General features: G+C 40.6%; 2 protein-coding genes across 3 annotated transcripts in view; both read right to left on the reverse strand.

The window, feature by feature from the left end:
• The window catches only part of dgcr8 (DGCR8 microprocessor complex subunit), an 11314-nt gene extending 4182 nt beyond the window's left edge, over nt 1-7132 (reverse strand). The window contains exons 1-10 of the mRNA XM_035657884.1: nt 6990-7132; nt 5660-6625; nt 3971-4133; nt 3060-3202; nt 2408-2747; nt 2102-2299; nt 1592-1693; nt 1214-1312; nt 779-861; nt 473-573 (exon numbers count right to left, since the gene is read on the reverse strand). Coding sequence (XP_035513777.1) covers nt 473-573; nt 779-861; nt 1214-1312; nt 1592-1693; nt 2102-2299; nt 2408-2747; nt 3060-3202; nt 3971-4133; nt 5660-6346 — 1916 coding nt within the window. The 5' untranslated portion in view covers nt 6347-6625; nt 6990-7132. The remainder of the gene's footprint in view (nt 1-472; nt 574-778; nt 862-1213; nt 1313-1591; nt 1694-2101; nt 2300-2407; nt 2748-3059; nt 3203-3970; nt 4134-5659; nt 6626-6989) is intronic.
• Nucleotides 7133-7688: 556 nt separating this feature from the next.
• tango2 (transport and golgi organization 2 homolog (Drosophila)) overlaps nt 7689-17384 on the reverse strand; it is a gene marked incomplete in the record, with an annotated part of 18299 nt that continues 8603 nt past the window's right edge. The window contains 4 exon segments of one of the 2 annotated variants that reach the window (XM_035658343.1): nt 7689-9499; nt 9960-10064; nt 11454-11607; nt 11811-11878. In XM_035658343.1, coding sequence (XP_035514236.1) covers nt 9379-9499; nt 9960-10064; nt 11454-11607; nt 11811-11878 — 448 coding nt within the window. 2 annotated transcript variants of the gene reach the window in all.

The following is a 17384-nucleotide window of genomic DNA, read 5'->3' on the forward strand; positions in this document are numbered from 1 at the left end:
AACAGAGGACTTATCTAGCTATGACTGATGAGTAAACATGGCAGGAGACAGACAGATATGATGATAGGAGGGTTTCATTTCAAATATTAAAAAAGGTTTCTAGTTTACACGAGGGATTGTGTAGATGAAACACCAGATTATGTTTATGATTATGTTAACAATTTTTCAAAGAATATATTCAAACTCAAGCACATTACTAACTTTGTAAAAATATTGGTTACAATTAAGCATTTCTAAACCTTCAAACAAACACTGATCGCAATATGGCAAATAAAGTAGTAACACTTGTGTTCAATGAACAATATGATCATATAATCTCTATGTGATTCTATTGAAACACAAACACAAGTGTTACTCAACCTACAATAACTGGTATGTTGGTTAATGTAGATAGAATGTAGATAAAAAAAAACAAAAACAAAGACAAACCAGAAATGATCATGTATTAGTGGCATTATGCATTTCCTCTTACCTTTTAAGGCACTCATGAAGAATCTGATATGGCGAAAGTAGTCCTGCTTTGTTGGTCAGCTCATATACTCTTGAGTCTTCTATACTGATATGATTAAAATACTGTGGAGCACAGGTACATGTAATGTTACAATTGTTGGGTAAATATGCATCAGCTTTCAAGGGAAACACATTCTACCATCAGCCACAATTCTTGGTGTCAACAATCCCATTACCTGTCTTTAATGTTAGAGATAGGCACTTGAACTTAAACAAGATTCCAGGTAAGAACATAAACAAACATCAAAAACAGGAAAAAAAGAAGTACCTCCAGTTCATCGCCCTCAACAGGCTTCTCCTCTGAGGTTTGCTTCACAAAGTCAGGGATGAGGATTTCCAGTGTGGCTCGAGCTGAACACAAAAATTAAAAGTGAGGGCAGAACTAGTGACGTATTACAACATGCAAACTTACCAGTGCATAGTCTCATCTAATACATCTAATACAGTTTGATTAATATACATCAACACCAAGTTGGTTCTTTATGAGAAGCCCTTAAACTGATTTAATTGTTGTTAATTTATGACAAACTGACAACTGTAACAATATATTTACAATTATGGGGATTTAAAAATTCCTCCAGAGGATCTCACCATCTCATTAACCACTGTCACTAGTACCCTGAGCTAACACAGTGCATATTCAGTTGTGACATACACAAACTAACAAACTACAATGCTAAGTACTGTAAATAAAAGAATTTACCAGCTTTATTCTTGGCAAGTTTTTTACTGCTTGCTGTTCCTGTACCGTAAGTTACTCCATCTATAATGACCGACGCTCCAAAGGGTTCACTTGGGTTCTCTGTGGGGCACACAAAGTGAGTTTGATTTTATATGAATTATATTCAAAGACAAACCTAATTCATAAAGGAGGTAACAGCAATACTTGTGTACACAGACATGAATATTTCTGTGACTACAGAGAGGGGTCATTAATGTATGTACACAACAGATTTACATCACAATATACATTTTCTAATTACATTTTTTTTATTAAATAATATATTACTGATAAGGCAGAAGTGGCATAGGACTTAAAATACTTTAATATCTTCAAGACACTTACAAAAGAAGAACTTACCACATTCAAAAAAGTTGTAAACAGGTCGAACCTTTAGGACACGTTGCATATATTCATGCAAGATGCAAACTTCAGACTTTCCATTAGGGTTGATGACAAATTCTGTTAAAATAAGAACAAATGCATCAAAATTCAGCAAACACTTCAACAATTATATGTCACAATCAGAAAAATACTGTTTACTACACTTGAACTCACTAATTTTGACCCTTTTTACAAAAACAAAGCTGACGATTAGTTCCTTTAACTACACTGCAGAAGAACACAAGACAAAAGGAAGAAATCATCCATGTTTTGTTATTTTTAATAGCTTTTTAGATGACCATGGAGTTCTATGGCACATAATCATATGCAATATAAGTTACAGAGATGATGTCTGTTAAGATAAATGTACCAGTTTTTTTTTTTATGCTTTCATTGGTTACCAATAATGAAAACTAACACCCCTGCCTTCTTCTTGAAAAACGAAAGTTCTATGAAATTTAGAAAGTATGACTCTGTAACTGTTACCTTTCTTAGTGGGTGCATCCTGGACTGACAGTGTGATGAGTTTCTGGTTAGCAGGCAGGATAGGTCTCTCGGACTCTGCCTGTTTCCTCTTCATGTCTCTGTTGAACTGCCTTCGCTCAGCCCAGGTACGAAACTTCTTGACAGTGACTTGTTCGAAGTCAAAGCATTTTTCGAGGTACAAGCGAAACTCTTCAAGTTCTGTGAGGAAGTTTTGTGAAGTTAGATCACATAATGAAAGACCGCATAAAACAAAAGAATGACCTTTCAAAAGACTATCACTGAGCATGTGCTGTGAAAAGCGCTTACCTATGGACTCGTCCTTGCACACCTCCACCTTGGCCTTGACTTGTCCTAAGGCTCCTTGGGCAGTGTCGAAGGGGTGGTGCCCTTTAACCTGCAGGCTGTTATTAGGGGCACCCTCTCCATCTGGGCCACCGTCAGTCAGGCTGGAGGGAGGGACGACATCCTGCTCCTCCCCTGTAGCCTCTGATTTGCCTGCTCCCTCTTCACCGTTTGCCTCCTCACTAGGCTTGACTGGAGACACCTCTGCATTAAGTGTCATCTCTCCATTCAGCTCCTTTAACTCCTGATCCTTCATTTTCTTGTAGTGTAGGCATGGGATGCTGCTGGTAGGAGGGTCATGTTTCTGTATCAAAAAAGAAGACGGTTGTCACAAAAAGTCTTTGACAGTATTGTCAGTCTGTCAATTCTCAGTAAACCTGACTTGACTTGAACCCTTTGCCAATATTGGCAGGGTTGCCGGTTTCCACACAAGCTCAACTGCTGGTGAAATCAATACCAATATCAAACTAACTTACAATAAACCTATACTGAGAACTTTTTATTACCACTTAAGGGTGTATTCTGTTTAGAGAACTAACAGAGTTGCCCCCAACAAATAATAAAATCATAATCCCAGAAGAAATGAATAAGACATGACACTTGTGTTGCATCTTACCCGAATACTACCAGTCCCCAGGAAGTAGGGTCTGGACCAGGTTACCACCCTGGTCTCTCTGTGCAGGTAGACTGGAATGCCTGAGTTATGGAATGTCATGATCCATCCATCAGGTAGAGGCTCAGTGGGAGGACGACCCCGACCTAGCAAAGGAGAAAATGTAAATGTGATGCAAAGCAGACACCGATTACTTTATGTGTGTGGCTGCTCTAACCTGTTAACACGGGCACTGAGATAAAAAGCAAGACATTCTGTGACACACACGCTGCAGTGTGTGCAGGGCTTTAGATTACCCAAAACTAATTCAGCTGAAACGTTTATCTCGGTGTTACATACTATACACACTGCCAGCAGTTTAGAGTGTGACTTGTCTCACCCACTAACGTTACTTCTTACAGCTTTGTTGAATTCATAAAGTAGAACACCATGTTATAGTTACACAGCTTAAACAATGGTTTTATCACTGATCTACAGAGATTTTGAACAATAAGCTTGTTTGAACATAGTGAAGGAAGAAAATGCTATTTGGATACTCATTAAAAAAAAAAAAACACGTTTTTTAGAATTTTTTAGAAATCAGATTACAAATCTTACTAGTTCAGTGAGTCCTCGCATGTAGTGTTTTGTATCTCACCAGCTGACCAAGTGCATATATTAAAGATATTTCAGAGAACTAAAATGGAAAAGAGGGTGACTTGGCTGTCCATTTAAGTGCAGATCTTACCACTTCTGCTTACCAAATTGCCCAGGAGAAACTGTGGACTGTAATCCATATCAGCAATGCAAGCAATTGTGTAACATGACACTATAACTAAAAACACAATACCATCCTATATTCTGTAGTACTGGAATCACTCAACTGCACCTTCTGTGACAGTACCCAACCCTGAACAGACATATCCACCACTCACTCTTCAGGACAGTCTTAATTTTGGTCATCATGGGCTGAACACCTCCTTCACCGTCTGACTGATGATCACTGTCCCCGCCATACTTGTCCTCTGCTGGACGCATCTTTTTTGGGACCGGCATGCCCTCCTCCAGCAGAGCATCGACATCATTGTCAAACTCCTCCTGGAAGAGTCAATGGTTAAGGCCGGGAGAGAAGGATGGGTCACCAGTTTAAGGGAGTTTTGAATGCTTTGCCTGAGAAGGACTGATGTAATGCCATAGACAAAAACAAAACCATATGGCAGTCTACCACAATATAGGAAAAAATGATCAGCTAACTTTTTGAAACATAAAAGTTAAATACACCTGAATTTAGAAATAGATTGAACATTGAATCTATATATTAACTACTATTTTTGCATCAAAAGGAAACCCAGCATTTAATAGAAGAAATTAAAAATGGCACTAACCTCTTCCAGCATGTCACTTATCATTTCAGTAATACAAAACAAAGAAATAAACAAAATGCAAACAAACATTTATTTAAATGAATGCTGCTTAATGGAACATTTGACCCTGGTTTATCCAGTCACACTGATACAGGAAAGGTCTCAAGTAATGCAATGCCAACTCAAGAAATCATTAGTCATTTTTCTTGCCATGTGATTGTTTTTGCTTTTTTTACTGGTCCTTTGATTCAGTTAGAGCTATACTTAATATATACTACAGGTTCCCAAATAAATTGTTTCCTCCAATCCATAGTTATCCTGATTGTTCCATTATTCCCTGTAGCCAATAGCATAGCCATAAACATACAACCCAGCTTGTATTTGTATGAGCAGAAGAAAAAGACCTGCCAGCTGTCCTATTATTAGCTTCAAATACATAAAATGTTGTTTTGCAATTAACATGTAGAACTATTGGGAGGTTATCATTTGTTAGATAATGTGTATCTCAATGTGAACAGCGAGCATCACAGCGACATCTGTGGATCATCTGTGGTTACCAGGACACTGTTTTCAGAATCAATAGCGGCTGTGTACTTTCTGATTTCTGATGCTTTGAAGGCCCAATCAAATTCAGCTGACAAAACTAAAATGATCTGCGTGACTAGATACAACTTTTTTTGGGGTGATCTGACACCGGGGAGGCAGTTAAGTAGTGACATTCTCTTTGGCACAAGAGTGGAAAACCACTAACATTAAGCTGCAATCCCAACAGAAACTGCAGGGGCTACACTGAGAGCTGCTCAAGGTATTAGTAAGAGGGCATGATCCAGAGTCCATAATCATTTTTATGATTAGATAAAGATGTATAATCAGTCAGTTTATGATATTATGAAAGAATGATATTACAGCAGCAATCATTTCTCCTTAATGTAAAACACTGAAGTGAACAGTAAATTGTGCTGTTCATGTTACATGTTATATTCTAAAGAGAATTAGCACCTGCACATATTTGACTGACCCACTATATGTTGTCAGATGATGCATTACAGAATTTCTCTTTTTGTTGCCGTGTCTGCCCCCCTGCTGTGCCACCGCAGTGGTCTCAGTGAGTTAATGACGCAGCGCTAATAATGCCCTCTTTTGTGACTGCACTGCACGGGCTGCAATAGGCCAACACTCATTTCTGTTCGACAGCAAAGGACAAATTGCTGGTGTAGCCGACAATGACAAGCGACACTGCAGACATGAGAACAGACGTACCTCATAGGAGTAAGCCACGGCCTCGTCATCTGCTTGCTCCTGCTGTACTATGACCTCAGACTTAAAGCCGCCGTGCTCCCCGTCGTCATTATCCAGGAAGTTCTCGTAGAAGTCGTCCAACTCATCCAGGACAGCGAACTCTACCTTGTTTTCCAGGTCTACATCAGCCTCCTCTGACGTTACGCCTGTCGTGTTTCCTGCTCCAGAGCTACCCTCGGCTACCTCCTGCTCACTAGTCGAGTCATGCAACTCACCATTCAAGCTGTCTAAGCCGTCATCACTTCCTCTCTCCTGCCCTTCACCTGTGTACAAAACCTTCCTGTCTTTGCTACTGCTGCTTTCAGTGAAGCTTACGCTGATCTTAACGTCTCTGAGCAGTTTGAGGTCTGGTAAAAACTTGGTGACCGGGGGAGCGTGGCGGGCTGTTCTGGGGCACGGTGGGTGGGGACTGGCCTCATCTGAGAGGTGGCTACAGAAAGTTACTGAGCCCATGCTGAGGGGCTCCTGTGGCTGGGCTTCCCCGTCCCCTGGGGTGTATGTGTATCCATCACCACCAGAGCTAACGTCCATTACCTCTGCGTCACTGGACGTTTGCAGGGGAGGTGGTGGAGGTGCTCTGCCCTCATCTTGGCCAAAATCATCAGGTGGCTCCAAGGGGAGAGGGGGTAGAACATCATCTACTTCCATTCCTTCTGTTTTACCAACTACAACTTATACGGACTGGATAGTTATTTTAAAATCTGACCTGCTTAGAGACTTTCTTCTTATCTAAACCCAGAATGCATGCAGAAGCACATCCCTGTATAGACCACGTACCAGAGGTGAAAATGCTAAGCTGACTACATTGTTCTTTTCATTAATGTAGACAGCTTTCAGAATCACTGTCTCAATTATTGGAAATCACAATGCATTCAGCTTAATATGGGATCTAGGCACTGATCATCCTCCACTGGTATCTTCTGGGAGCTAGAGGAAAAAAGGACCGGTGAGAGTGAGAGGTCAGTTTGTGCAACTTTATGACTGAAGACATTTAACAAATTACTACTAACGTTACAATGTAGCTGCGGGGAATTGACTTCAACTTTACATACGGGTCCCTATCCTGGAGAATATGATGAACCTTTATCCAAGTTCAAATAACAAGCAGATGCACTCAAAGAGAAGAAGCTCGTTTTAGCGCATATGCTCAGTGTACAGCTGCGCGGCGGGCCGCTGCTGAGCTTAACATCAGTGCTAACATGCTAGCACGCAACCACCAGACTGTGCGGATACCCGCGTCTGCAGGGATAGTCAGCGAGCCTAAAAAACAGTCAGCTACAGGAATACTCACCGATAAATATGACACGGCTGTCTCCTATTGGCACCTAACTACCTTTCTAAATTATTTTAATTTTCGACGCGCCGCCATACTGCCTCAGTTGCAGCCCCGCCATCTTGAAGAAAACCACAGCGGCACACCAGCTCAGGGCCCGCCTCCCAGTGCCGGCTTTTTGATAATTGATCGATCACCGGGCCAATCACAACGTCCTTCTTCGACGTCTTCTGAAATGATTTAACCAATCAGCGTAACAGCATGACACAGTTCTTGACAGATGAGCAACATGTTAACATGTAAACGCCGGAATAAATCCCAAAAATGGAAGACTGGAAACATGTTCTGTATAAATCCACTTCTTCACACTGGTTTTTGTACTAAAGATGCACTACACACTTATAACCATGAACCCATTTTCTTTGTCAGTTAGTATTGTTAGGTATTTGTGTTATGGTTTTCTTGTGTTCTCTCACCGCCACTGTCTTTGAAGTAAAAATATTCAGAGTACAAAATGTATTGCACGACAGTATCTGTTTTAATTATACAGTCTATGGTAACATCCTAAAGGTCTGAAGGGCAGACTACATGAGGATCATGTGAATCGCAATATCTCGAATTGCCAGTTGGGGTCACTGTTCACTAACAGTAGTAGTAGCCCAGAGTTGTTCAGTTAAATTCATTTTCCCCCAATAAAAAATACAGTAATATTAGAGATGGGTTCTTAAATCAGTTTTAATTTATATTAAGTATCTCAGAATATCATAAAATAAGTTTCATAACAGAAGTTTAGCTCATATTCAAGAGCAGCAGGTTTTCACCTTTTTAAGAACATTCAATGCAGTGTTGACTGAATGTTTTTAATAATCTTACAATCTTGTACAGCAGTAATTTTGACTTTTCAAAGTAGGAAAAACACAGGTGTTACGAATAACAATAACAAGGAACCAGAAACCAAAGAAGCTAAATTCAACCCGAATTAATTTTATTATTTGCACCTGTACATTGACTACTGTGACCTGTCAAAATGTCACATGTGAAAAAAACCTTTTTGTGGAGAATAAAGTCTGCTATACGCTGCCTGGGACCACCGCATGGCTTCATCAAAGCTCCACATACTGACAGCAGATCAAAGAAAAAAATATTCATAAGTCATATCAAGTGTAGGTTCTGCTTTCATGGGTACCTGAAGAGTTCACATTAACCGAGGGGACCACTGGTTAAGTGTGTCCTCACTGAAATACCACTCTACACAGAAGATAGTGGAAAGCAATGTAGCTTAAAAAACCTTTTTAGTCCTGTATGTATAAAGGCTACAACAAATTGATAACATTTTTAAAATATTTGCATGTAGCTTTATCCAGTTTTAAAACACTTAATAGCTTTCTTCAGGTTAGTAAGTGTGAATATTCTTCCTGTTGAATTGGTGTCCAAAGGCCTGTATGAGTGACATGTGTGGGTAAAAGAAACACAGGAAGCTTAAGTAAAAGGAGTCAGCTGTCTATTTGACACAGAGTGAAATGCACTAAATAGGTGCTTACTAAAAAGAAACTTGGGGTTCCTCACAGTGTGTTTGTGTAATATGCCAGCAGTTATTCTATATTCTATATATCTATATGAGTGTTTGGATAAATAGTTTTTATTGTCAAGCAGCTGTAAAATGCATTATTCTACCATGGAAACAGTCAGAGATCCAGGGCCTGAAACTATTTGCATTCAACACTGAAATGTCTGTTGTAACCAACACTGATACTACTGTTGTGCAGTGCCGGGGCATATATAATGAATTACCTGTAACGGGGTAACAGTAATCAGAAATTTAAAAAGTAGTTGGTAACTCCGTGTGACAGTTACTGTGAACTTTTTCTCTAGGGAAATTCAGGGGAAATCCTATTGTGTAAAACAGTACATCATTTGCAGGATTTTAAATTAAAATAAAATTTGGTGTAATGAAAGGATGCTATTTCTAACTGCAGTTGAGACATTGTGCATAAAGTGTACCATGTCATATGATGGATTTAAAGGAAATAAATCTGACACCAACAAGAATAAATTAAATTGCATTAAAATAATCCTGTGCACAACAGTATTGATTGCAGTTCAAAGCAGGTTGCCAGCAATCTGTAATGGATGAGACTTTTTGGAGCAGCCCAAGCCTGCTGTTTTGTGACATGTAGGTAAAATATTTTCTTCTACAAAACTACAAATGTTCTTTGGCAATCTTTTAAATTAGCACACATTTTCAAAAGATGCATTTTAACTTAATCAAGAATAAGAAATACATGTCACCGACTAGCTGAAGAAAAAGTGCAGATGAGTCGTCATGTTCACATAGCTGCTACGGAGAAGTGCAGCCGGGGGGGGGGGATGGCAGAAAGGCACAGAGCGGGTCTTCTCCATCATGTCTTCACACCTGCAGCTGGAACTGGAAAGAACTGGTGCTCCACTTGCTTGTGTCACAGTTGAGCATGGTGCGCTCTGTGAAGGTCACATTACCTTCTGCGTCTATCAGGATAATTGTATTGGTCCTAAATGGGCAGGGACACAGGGGACACAAGCATAAAGTATAAAATGAATGACTGAAAATGAAAAGAAGAAACAGAAAGGGGGCGGGAGTAACACTGATCGACAGCTGTAATAATTTAAAAGTCGCGTTTTCATATTTGAGGTATTCTGCAAAAATTCTTTTTCAAGAATGAGCGGGCAGTGGCAGACAGGGACTTGGTAAAGGTCTCTTGGATGACTCTGGCAAAGACTGACCCTCTTGACCTTTTGGCTACAGAGTAGTCTCTGTACCCACTAATCCACCGTAGCATCACAGTGCAGATGATACCCTTTCATTTTCTTGCTGTGGAGGATTGATTACACCAGGGACTTTTGTGTATCAGTACTTTCTATCATCTTGCAGGCGAGCACAGCCCTGCCAGTCACCTCAGGTGGAAATAAAGAGGGGGAGTTAGAGGTTTGGCGTGGGTGGAAGACACTGACCTTGTGCCATAATGAGGGGAGCGAACACACACCGCTGACAGGGCCTGGATCATGGGCTTGCTGTAACCATCACCCTGGCTCTCCTGAGCTGGATCAGGTGTGTTCCTGTTAAACAAACCCACAATAAAAACCTGTATATCATTTCTGTCATATTGCCCATGCAGTACGTTGAAGTCAGCAATCAACTGATCCATAATATCAATAAATCATGTAATATAAGCACAAAGGGTCCCTCAATCTGCCTTGTCCGTGATATCTGAAACTCTGTTGTAGCTCTGTGCTTTCAGTCGCTCAAGAGGGAATTTATTTCTACAACTGGAGTCTAGGTTTCGCAGGATTGGCTGTCATTTCTATCAGTTATGAAAAACATTTTACCTAACATTGTCTTGTTGAGACACGTGGCTGTCTGGACGAACACAGCTTTGCATCTGAGTGCTTGGTGAATCCACAACCACCACTAATCAGACAGATTTTAAACAAATCCCCAGTTTGACCCCATTATGTAAACCACATATTTAGAAATAAAAACAGTGCACATTACACTAAATGGCATGTGCATAATGCCCATTGCATCGTTTCTCTGTTAAAGGAATAGTTGAACATTTTGGGAAATACGCTTTCTTGCTGAGAGTCATTAGTAAACATGAAGGTACAGCCAAATACAGGTTAATCTAGCTTAGCACAAAGACAGAGCAAACAGAGCCTGGCTTTGTCCAGTGGTAACAAAATCCACTTCCCGGTACCTCTGAAGCTTACTAATTAGCATGTCATATCTTGGTTAATCTGCATAAAAATTGAAAAGCAAAAGCAAGTTGTGCATTTACTGGGGGTTATGTGCTGGAATTTATTTTGGCAGAGCACGATAACTTCCTGAAGTCTCAGCTAGGTTGTCTGACAATCTCATGGTGACGCCAAGATAAAACCACAACTTGTTGTTTTTACTTACAGTTCCATATTTACCGTACGGACATGAAAGGGTACGGATTATCAATACTCTCATCCAACTCTCAGCAACAAAGTGAATCGCTGTATTTCCCAAAATGTCAATATGCTTCTTACACCCTTCCGGCATAACGCAACATCATGCAAAATCCCAAATCTTATCAAGGGGCTCAGCTAGTCCCCTACAGCAGCTCATTCAGAGCCCAGACACAGTATCTATAATGCCTGGTATGTTCCAGGGACTCTGTCCAGTTCTTTGCACCCTGAATCAATCAGAGTTTGACCCCACACTTGGCCCCTGACCTGCTAAAATTCTGCAATGGTCACTATCAACATACATACATACATATATACAGTACAACTGACTGGAGATGAAAATAACCAACATTCGTGACACTATCAATGGCAAGTCATCCATATTTAACCCATAGGCTTGTTTTACATCCAACACAAAGCCTTTAAATGTATAGAGATGATTCATAAACTAATATCAAGATGAAATGTTGTTATGATGTGTGAATCTAAGGCAGTGTTTAAATGTTCGCCACTCACAGTTCCTCATTATTGAGGACGTTGAGCAGCTCTTGCACCAGTCCATCGCAGGACAGGGACTGGTCGTTGACAGCACTGGTGAAGTGACGCTTGCCTTGCAGCAGTTTCCTCCATGGAGTGTCCAGCAACGAATTACTCAAGCCATAGATTCCTGCTGAGGGGCACATGAAAAATACAGACAAATATATACACTAGTGAGCTCTGTTAGTAACCCTATGGCACATGCTCCAATAAATAGACAATCTGAGAGCAGTATCAATGTGGAAATGTCAGGCTAACATGAATGGGCCATAGGCTGAGAAGAGAGGTACACGTGAAATCAACGGTTTCTACAGCAACCATATTAAAAACACAGACCTGGTTTTAGATGGATGGGTTCAGGGCTGCCTCTGTTTCCATAGTAACACACAATGTCTTGTTTGGCTCTACATGGGACACAGTAAGATGGAAAATTAGAGATTGCATTTAGTGATGATTAACCTTGTTTATGTCTCATTATGAAGGCTTTGTCAAGAGTCATAATGCTTCTATGCTCTCGAAATAAATGCAAAAACAGCAATGTTCAAAGGAGCACAAAGGGGAATCATAAAATGGGTGCTCAGGGTGAAAGAGAATATCAGCAGTGCACCATACAGTATTCTTGAATGTTTGATTTTCTTTTTCACCTTGAAAACAGGAATTAAGAAGCCTGTTTCATTTGTAGGGGCAATTCAAATGGGAAAACACCCAACACCATAGTTAATTGCAGCATTTAAATCTATCCTAAAGGAACAACTGGATAAAATTAAAGCTTCAAAATACAAATTAGTGCTGCAAACACCTTTGACTACCACAAAACCCGTTAGTTACGGTGTTAGATCTCTTTGCAAAGTCCTCAGTTAGAGGGAATTTATTCAGTTTGAAAAATCTGTCTGACATCAAGGGCATCTGTGACGGCTTTGGTACAGGAGAGTGAATAATAAATTATGACCAAATCCTTTGAACCAGCAGGGGAATGAATTTTTTGATGTCAATTTTATGACTGCCATACCAGTGGCATCAGTCAATCTGAAATGTGGTGCAACACTGCTTCAACATCTAACTTGGAAAGTTTCCCAGTCAAGGGCTGGCAAGGAAGGAACAGAATATGCTGCTGGGCTTGTAGCTCTGCCACACACTTTATTGGATAGTTTTAAAAGCCATAATACAAATCGTCCTTTGGTCTATACCCTATATCACCATCAGCAGCACCGTGAAACCTATTAACAACGATTTTATATCAGATTTTCATAGCTGATCTGAGTTGATCGACAGAAGATTAACCAACAACTACTCCGATAACTGATAAAACGTTTGATTCCCTTTTCAAGTAAAAAGGCCCAATTTGCAGCTGTTCTCTGCCTTATATCACTGCAAATTGAATATCTTTAAACTGTTGGACGGACAAAAGAAGCAATTTGAAGACGTCACATCGGACTATTAGATTAGACCTAACAACTGAGTAATTAATTGAAAAAATACTCTGTAGATAAATGATGAAAATAATCCTTAGTTGCAGCCCTAGTGATGTTTAAGCCCTACAACACCCAGATAACCCCAGTATATGAAGTACTATGTATATGAAAAAAACATGAATTTCACCTACAAGGTTGCTGTTGGGTTGGGTTGAGATGCGATTTAAATTATTAAGCATAAAGACAAAATGGGCTGCTTCATGTAAATGAATAATTTAGTATATTTTGCTTATTTGTTTATCAAAGTTAGACTTTACTAAGTGTTTATACGATGAAACGCTCATCTTCGTTTTCCTCTGTCAAATGTAATGGAAGCAGTGAGGATCATTATCTATTAGGTCAACCCAACGACATAGACAGAATGATGTAAGAGATGCTGTGACATGACGATACATTTTAACATGTAGGTGGTGACTGGACTAATTAAAATCATCTCATCTGATTAGTCGTTTTATTATTTTGTACATCATAACTCAGTCCGCTCTTTCCTCTGGGACATTGCTTTCCGACCTCTGCAAACTACCAAAGACTGAGGGAGTAACATGATGACACAGACTGACACTCACACACACTCTCATTCCCTACAAATGATTAGTGATAAGCTTGCTGCGCAGAGGTCGTTCTTTACTGTTTGCGCAAGGACTCCTCTGTCTTGTGTAAATTTCCTGGAGCAGAGCATTTTCTAAAGGCATGACAATATGTGTCTGAGCAGCTGTGAGAGAATCCTCAAAGCCGTAGGTTGACATTACACTATCTCTCTGACAACAACAAAGACCTTAATATTGTTTCCAGTTTGTATCCAAACCCAGCTGAACAGTCTGAATAAACAACAGCTTTTTCTGTGTGCCTGTGGTTACTATGAACACAGCAGCAATGTTGACTTGGGTGATAGCACTCATCCCTCATACATGCATGTGCACAGTGGCTGCTCAATGGGAACCAGATGGTACTGTAACCTGAAGGGAAACGGAAGAATCTGTGAAGCGTCTGTCAGCAAAACGCAACGACTGAAATGCTATTTTGATCTTTGTTATTGTGACCTGAACTCAACAATACCTGAAAGAGCTCGTGTCTTATGCATACACTTTGCCTGTGATATCCATCAAATTGAGCACCGTAGTGGCAGGTGGAGGATTTGCAGAGAGATAGCTTTACTTCTGCTATTTGAAATTGGCTAGAATATTGAAAGTCCCATCAGGTGTGCTGTGGGTTGATTTGGGCTAAGATGAGGGAACAGCAGGAGGTCAAGGCCACTGGGCAGAGAAAGAACGAGGAGGGAAGATTCGAAAACAGGCTTTTTCAGATCTCAGTCAGAGAGGTAAATCAGTATGCTGGCTGGGAGACGCTCTAATGAAGAGTCGTCTATACTGAGACTGTAGAGCAGTTTCCCCATCCCCAGCTGTGGTGTAGTTGCCTGGAGATGGTTGGATGAGCTTTCAACATTATCAGTTCAGAATGTAGATAGGCATGTTGGTGTGGGCTCCTGGGTAGCAACAACATGTACTCTTGCAGTCACACACATCTGTGCATGTACACCCACACGTGCTGACATTAAAAGGCATGGAATGGGAGGAAAAAAAACACTTGTTTGTAATCATTTTCAGCCATGCTATTTTACAGCTCTATAGTCGGTCTGTCAGAGTGAAATATCTTAAAAGCTACTGGATAGATTACCATGAAATTTGATTTTGAACATGGTAAAAGCATTCTGACATTAGAATTTTGCACAAAAACCTGCTGTGACACAGCCTTACAAAGCTGCTAGCAAGGCTGTAGACTCTTAGTCTGTTATGTTAAGATACACAGTAAAAAATGATGAACTTGATTTAATTATTATAAATAATACTGACATGTCCACGTGGTACTCTATTTCAACATCAGCTACTGTATGTGACCTCAAGGTGGCTGCAGACTTGATACCGAATACACAACCCAGACGCAGTCAGGCCATGGTTTATGTGTTGCTACTTTTTAATTGTGATGCTTGTTCGACTAATACTGCCTTGATTAATAATCTTTAACCATGTTGGGTTGAGCTGGAGTGATTTGGTCATTTCCCAAAGCATCACGCTGAACTCTCCCTCAGTGGAGCCACTGTCATATATATTTAAATTTTGATCTGAGATATTCTCTGCTGGATGCTCTCAAGGCTCCATATCCAACATTTCATCTGACTTTCCTATAGCTTTGGTTTTTGATCCCACTTTATGTCACTTTCGCTTTAAAGTCAATGCCCAGAGATTATTCATTTTAATGACTATCTTCTCTGATGTTTGCCTGAAAAGAAATGCCTCGCTTAAAGCAGTTTCAGTCGAGCAGAGTGTGGCTGCTTTATAAAAACAACGTTAGAAAGTGGTTCAATCTTATGGCCTCAAACCATGTGTAGTAATTCTTGGCAGGAACTAGTTTGAGCTGAAGAAGAAAAACAGCGGTGCAGCAGATATGCACATTCCAGGGATGGAGTATCAGGGGTGGATGAACTCTGTTTAAAGAGGAACAACTTGTAGTGTTTGTTTTTTCCAAGCGCTAGTAAGATTAGCTGTGGGGAAATGACACTCTCTTTGAATAGAACAGAACTTGTTTTTGTGCTGAAAAGAATTAGCAGTTAGTTAACAGGTGATAGTAAATAGCAGTAAATAGCTCCAATATAGCCTGCATTGTTCATTGAGTGAATCCAGATGTCCAAAAATTGCCACAAAAATCCAAATAATGTTTATTTTGGCTTTACAGTGGTTAGCATGGGGTCATATTTTACATCAGAAGGAGATCTGAATCTGACTACATTTCCCTGCATTGACTTCCCATAAAGGTCTGATTTTGATTGGCTAACTCGTACATCCTTTCTCTCATATGCATCTCTGTGTGGGTGATCCCTCTCACTAACTGAGTGAAGACAGAGAAGACTTAAAAATGGTGGGCACATCTTCCCCCACCGCCATCATAAATCACGTCTTTGGTTACAGATGGATGAGGAATCCTCTAATTGTAATATAGAGCTACTCTCTATCCACCAGATGTAGTTATTGATTCGGAAAGAAACTAGACGCCTTATTTCCTCTGGGCTGCAGGACGCACTACAGTGGAAAACAAATCGCCTGGTAATGACGGTGTTTATTAAAAAGATGTAGGCTTGCTTTGTGTCACTCTGTGTCATCTCTATCTGCAGTGAACGCGGCTCCCAGCAGACAGGTATTGCTGGAAAAAACATATACAGTATCTTTCACAGCAGGAGCCCCCAGATAACAGCCAAAGTGGAAGACAGGCATTATCACAACATAAACATTTGACTTTGCTGGCGTCTCACGAGCATGAGGTGGTACCTCATTCTTTCATTTAGGAGGAATGCAGTGGGGGCGGAGCAGGTGTAACTACGGTTCCCGGTCTTAACAAGGACATTTGCATATCTTGATGGCTTTAGCCTATCAAAGAAACAACAGTCAAACCATCTAGCTGCTGTTTAGTCCTTTGTGAAAAGAGAGAAAAAAAAGAGGCTTCAAAGGCTGAATACTGATACTCCTGGAATGAGGCTGCAAATAGCTTACATGTTAAATACCAGAAAAGACTAAAACTTCTCCTTTGAATCTTGCATGTTTCATCTTGACTGCATTTTCCTCAGTTCACTAAATCCCTCCCCCAAACAGTGATAATCCAATCATAGCATAGCAACCATAACCAGGAACTACCCAGGTCTGGGTCAAGCCTGTGGCTCTTTGCTGCATGTCGTCCCCTCTCTCTCCCCCTTTCGTGTCTATCCTGCCCTCTAAAGCCCTGCCCACCCACCACCCAAAAAAATATAATGTGCCTTATACAGCAGAAAACCGATGCATCTCTCTGACCCAAAAGCAATGCTAAAAATGTGGAGGAAGGGATGTACAAGCATAAGAAAATCCCTTCTGAGACGATATCCTGCTTGAGGCCATGTTACCAGGATACACGGATCATGACACCAAACTCCACCGTGGAAACCCTGATTCCCCCCCCTCCCCCAGCAGGGATGCAGTTTGGTAGGGGTGTGTGTTGGAGCTGAACCTCCAACCTCTCGCTGGCAGAAACTGAGACCCGTTTCCATGCCAATTGTCTACAGGGGCCTCCACCATGACAGCTATCTTGGTGTGCACTGATCCCACTTTGATTTTTCTCCCTTAAACAGATCACTGAATTCACTCAAGTCAGGCTGGGCAAAGCAGACGAGGGAAGAAGAAAAAAAAGAAAAGAAAAGCCCCTCATTATTTCTAATGCTGTCTCGATTTTCTTTGTCTGAAACCCTGAAATATGAACAGGTGTTCCTTTAGAATTTTAATGCGGGCTCTTTCACAGCTCAGCGGCTGAGATTTCTTTTCCGTTTTGCCTGCATAGCACACCAGAGACGAAGACACTACCTTTGTGGTTTCATTCCGAGGTAAGGCCAGAACTCTGAGGAACAGAGTTATATCCCAAA

Source organism: Morone saxatilis, unplaced genomic scaffold (genome assembly GCF_004916995.1).
Source record: "Morone saxatilis isolate NCDOM2014 unplaced genomic scaffold, NCSU_SB_2.0 Contig16, whole genome shotgun sequence".
In the NCBI taxonomy this organism is placed as follows: Eukaryota; Metazoa; Chordata; class Actinopteri; family Moronidae; genus Morone; species Morone saxatilis.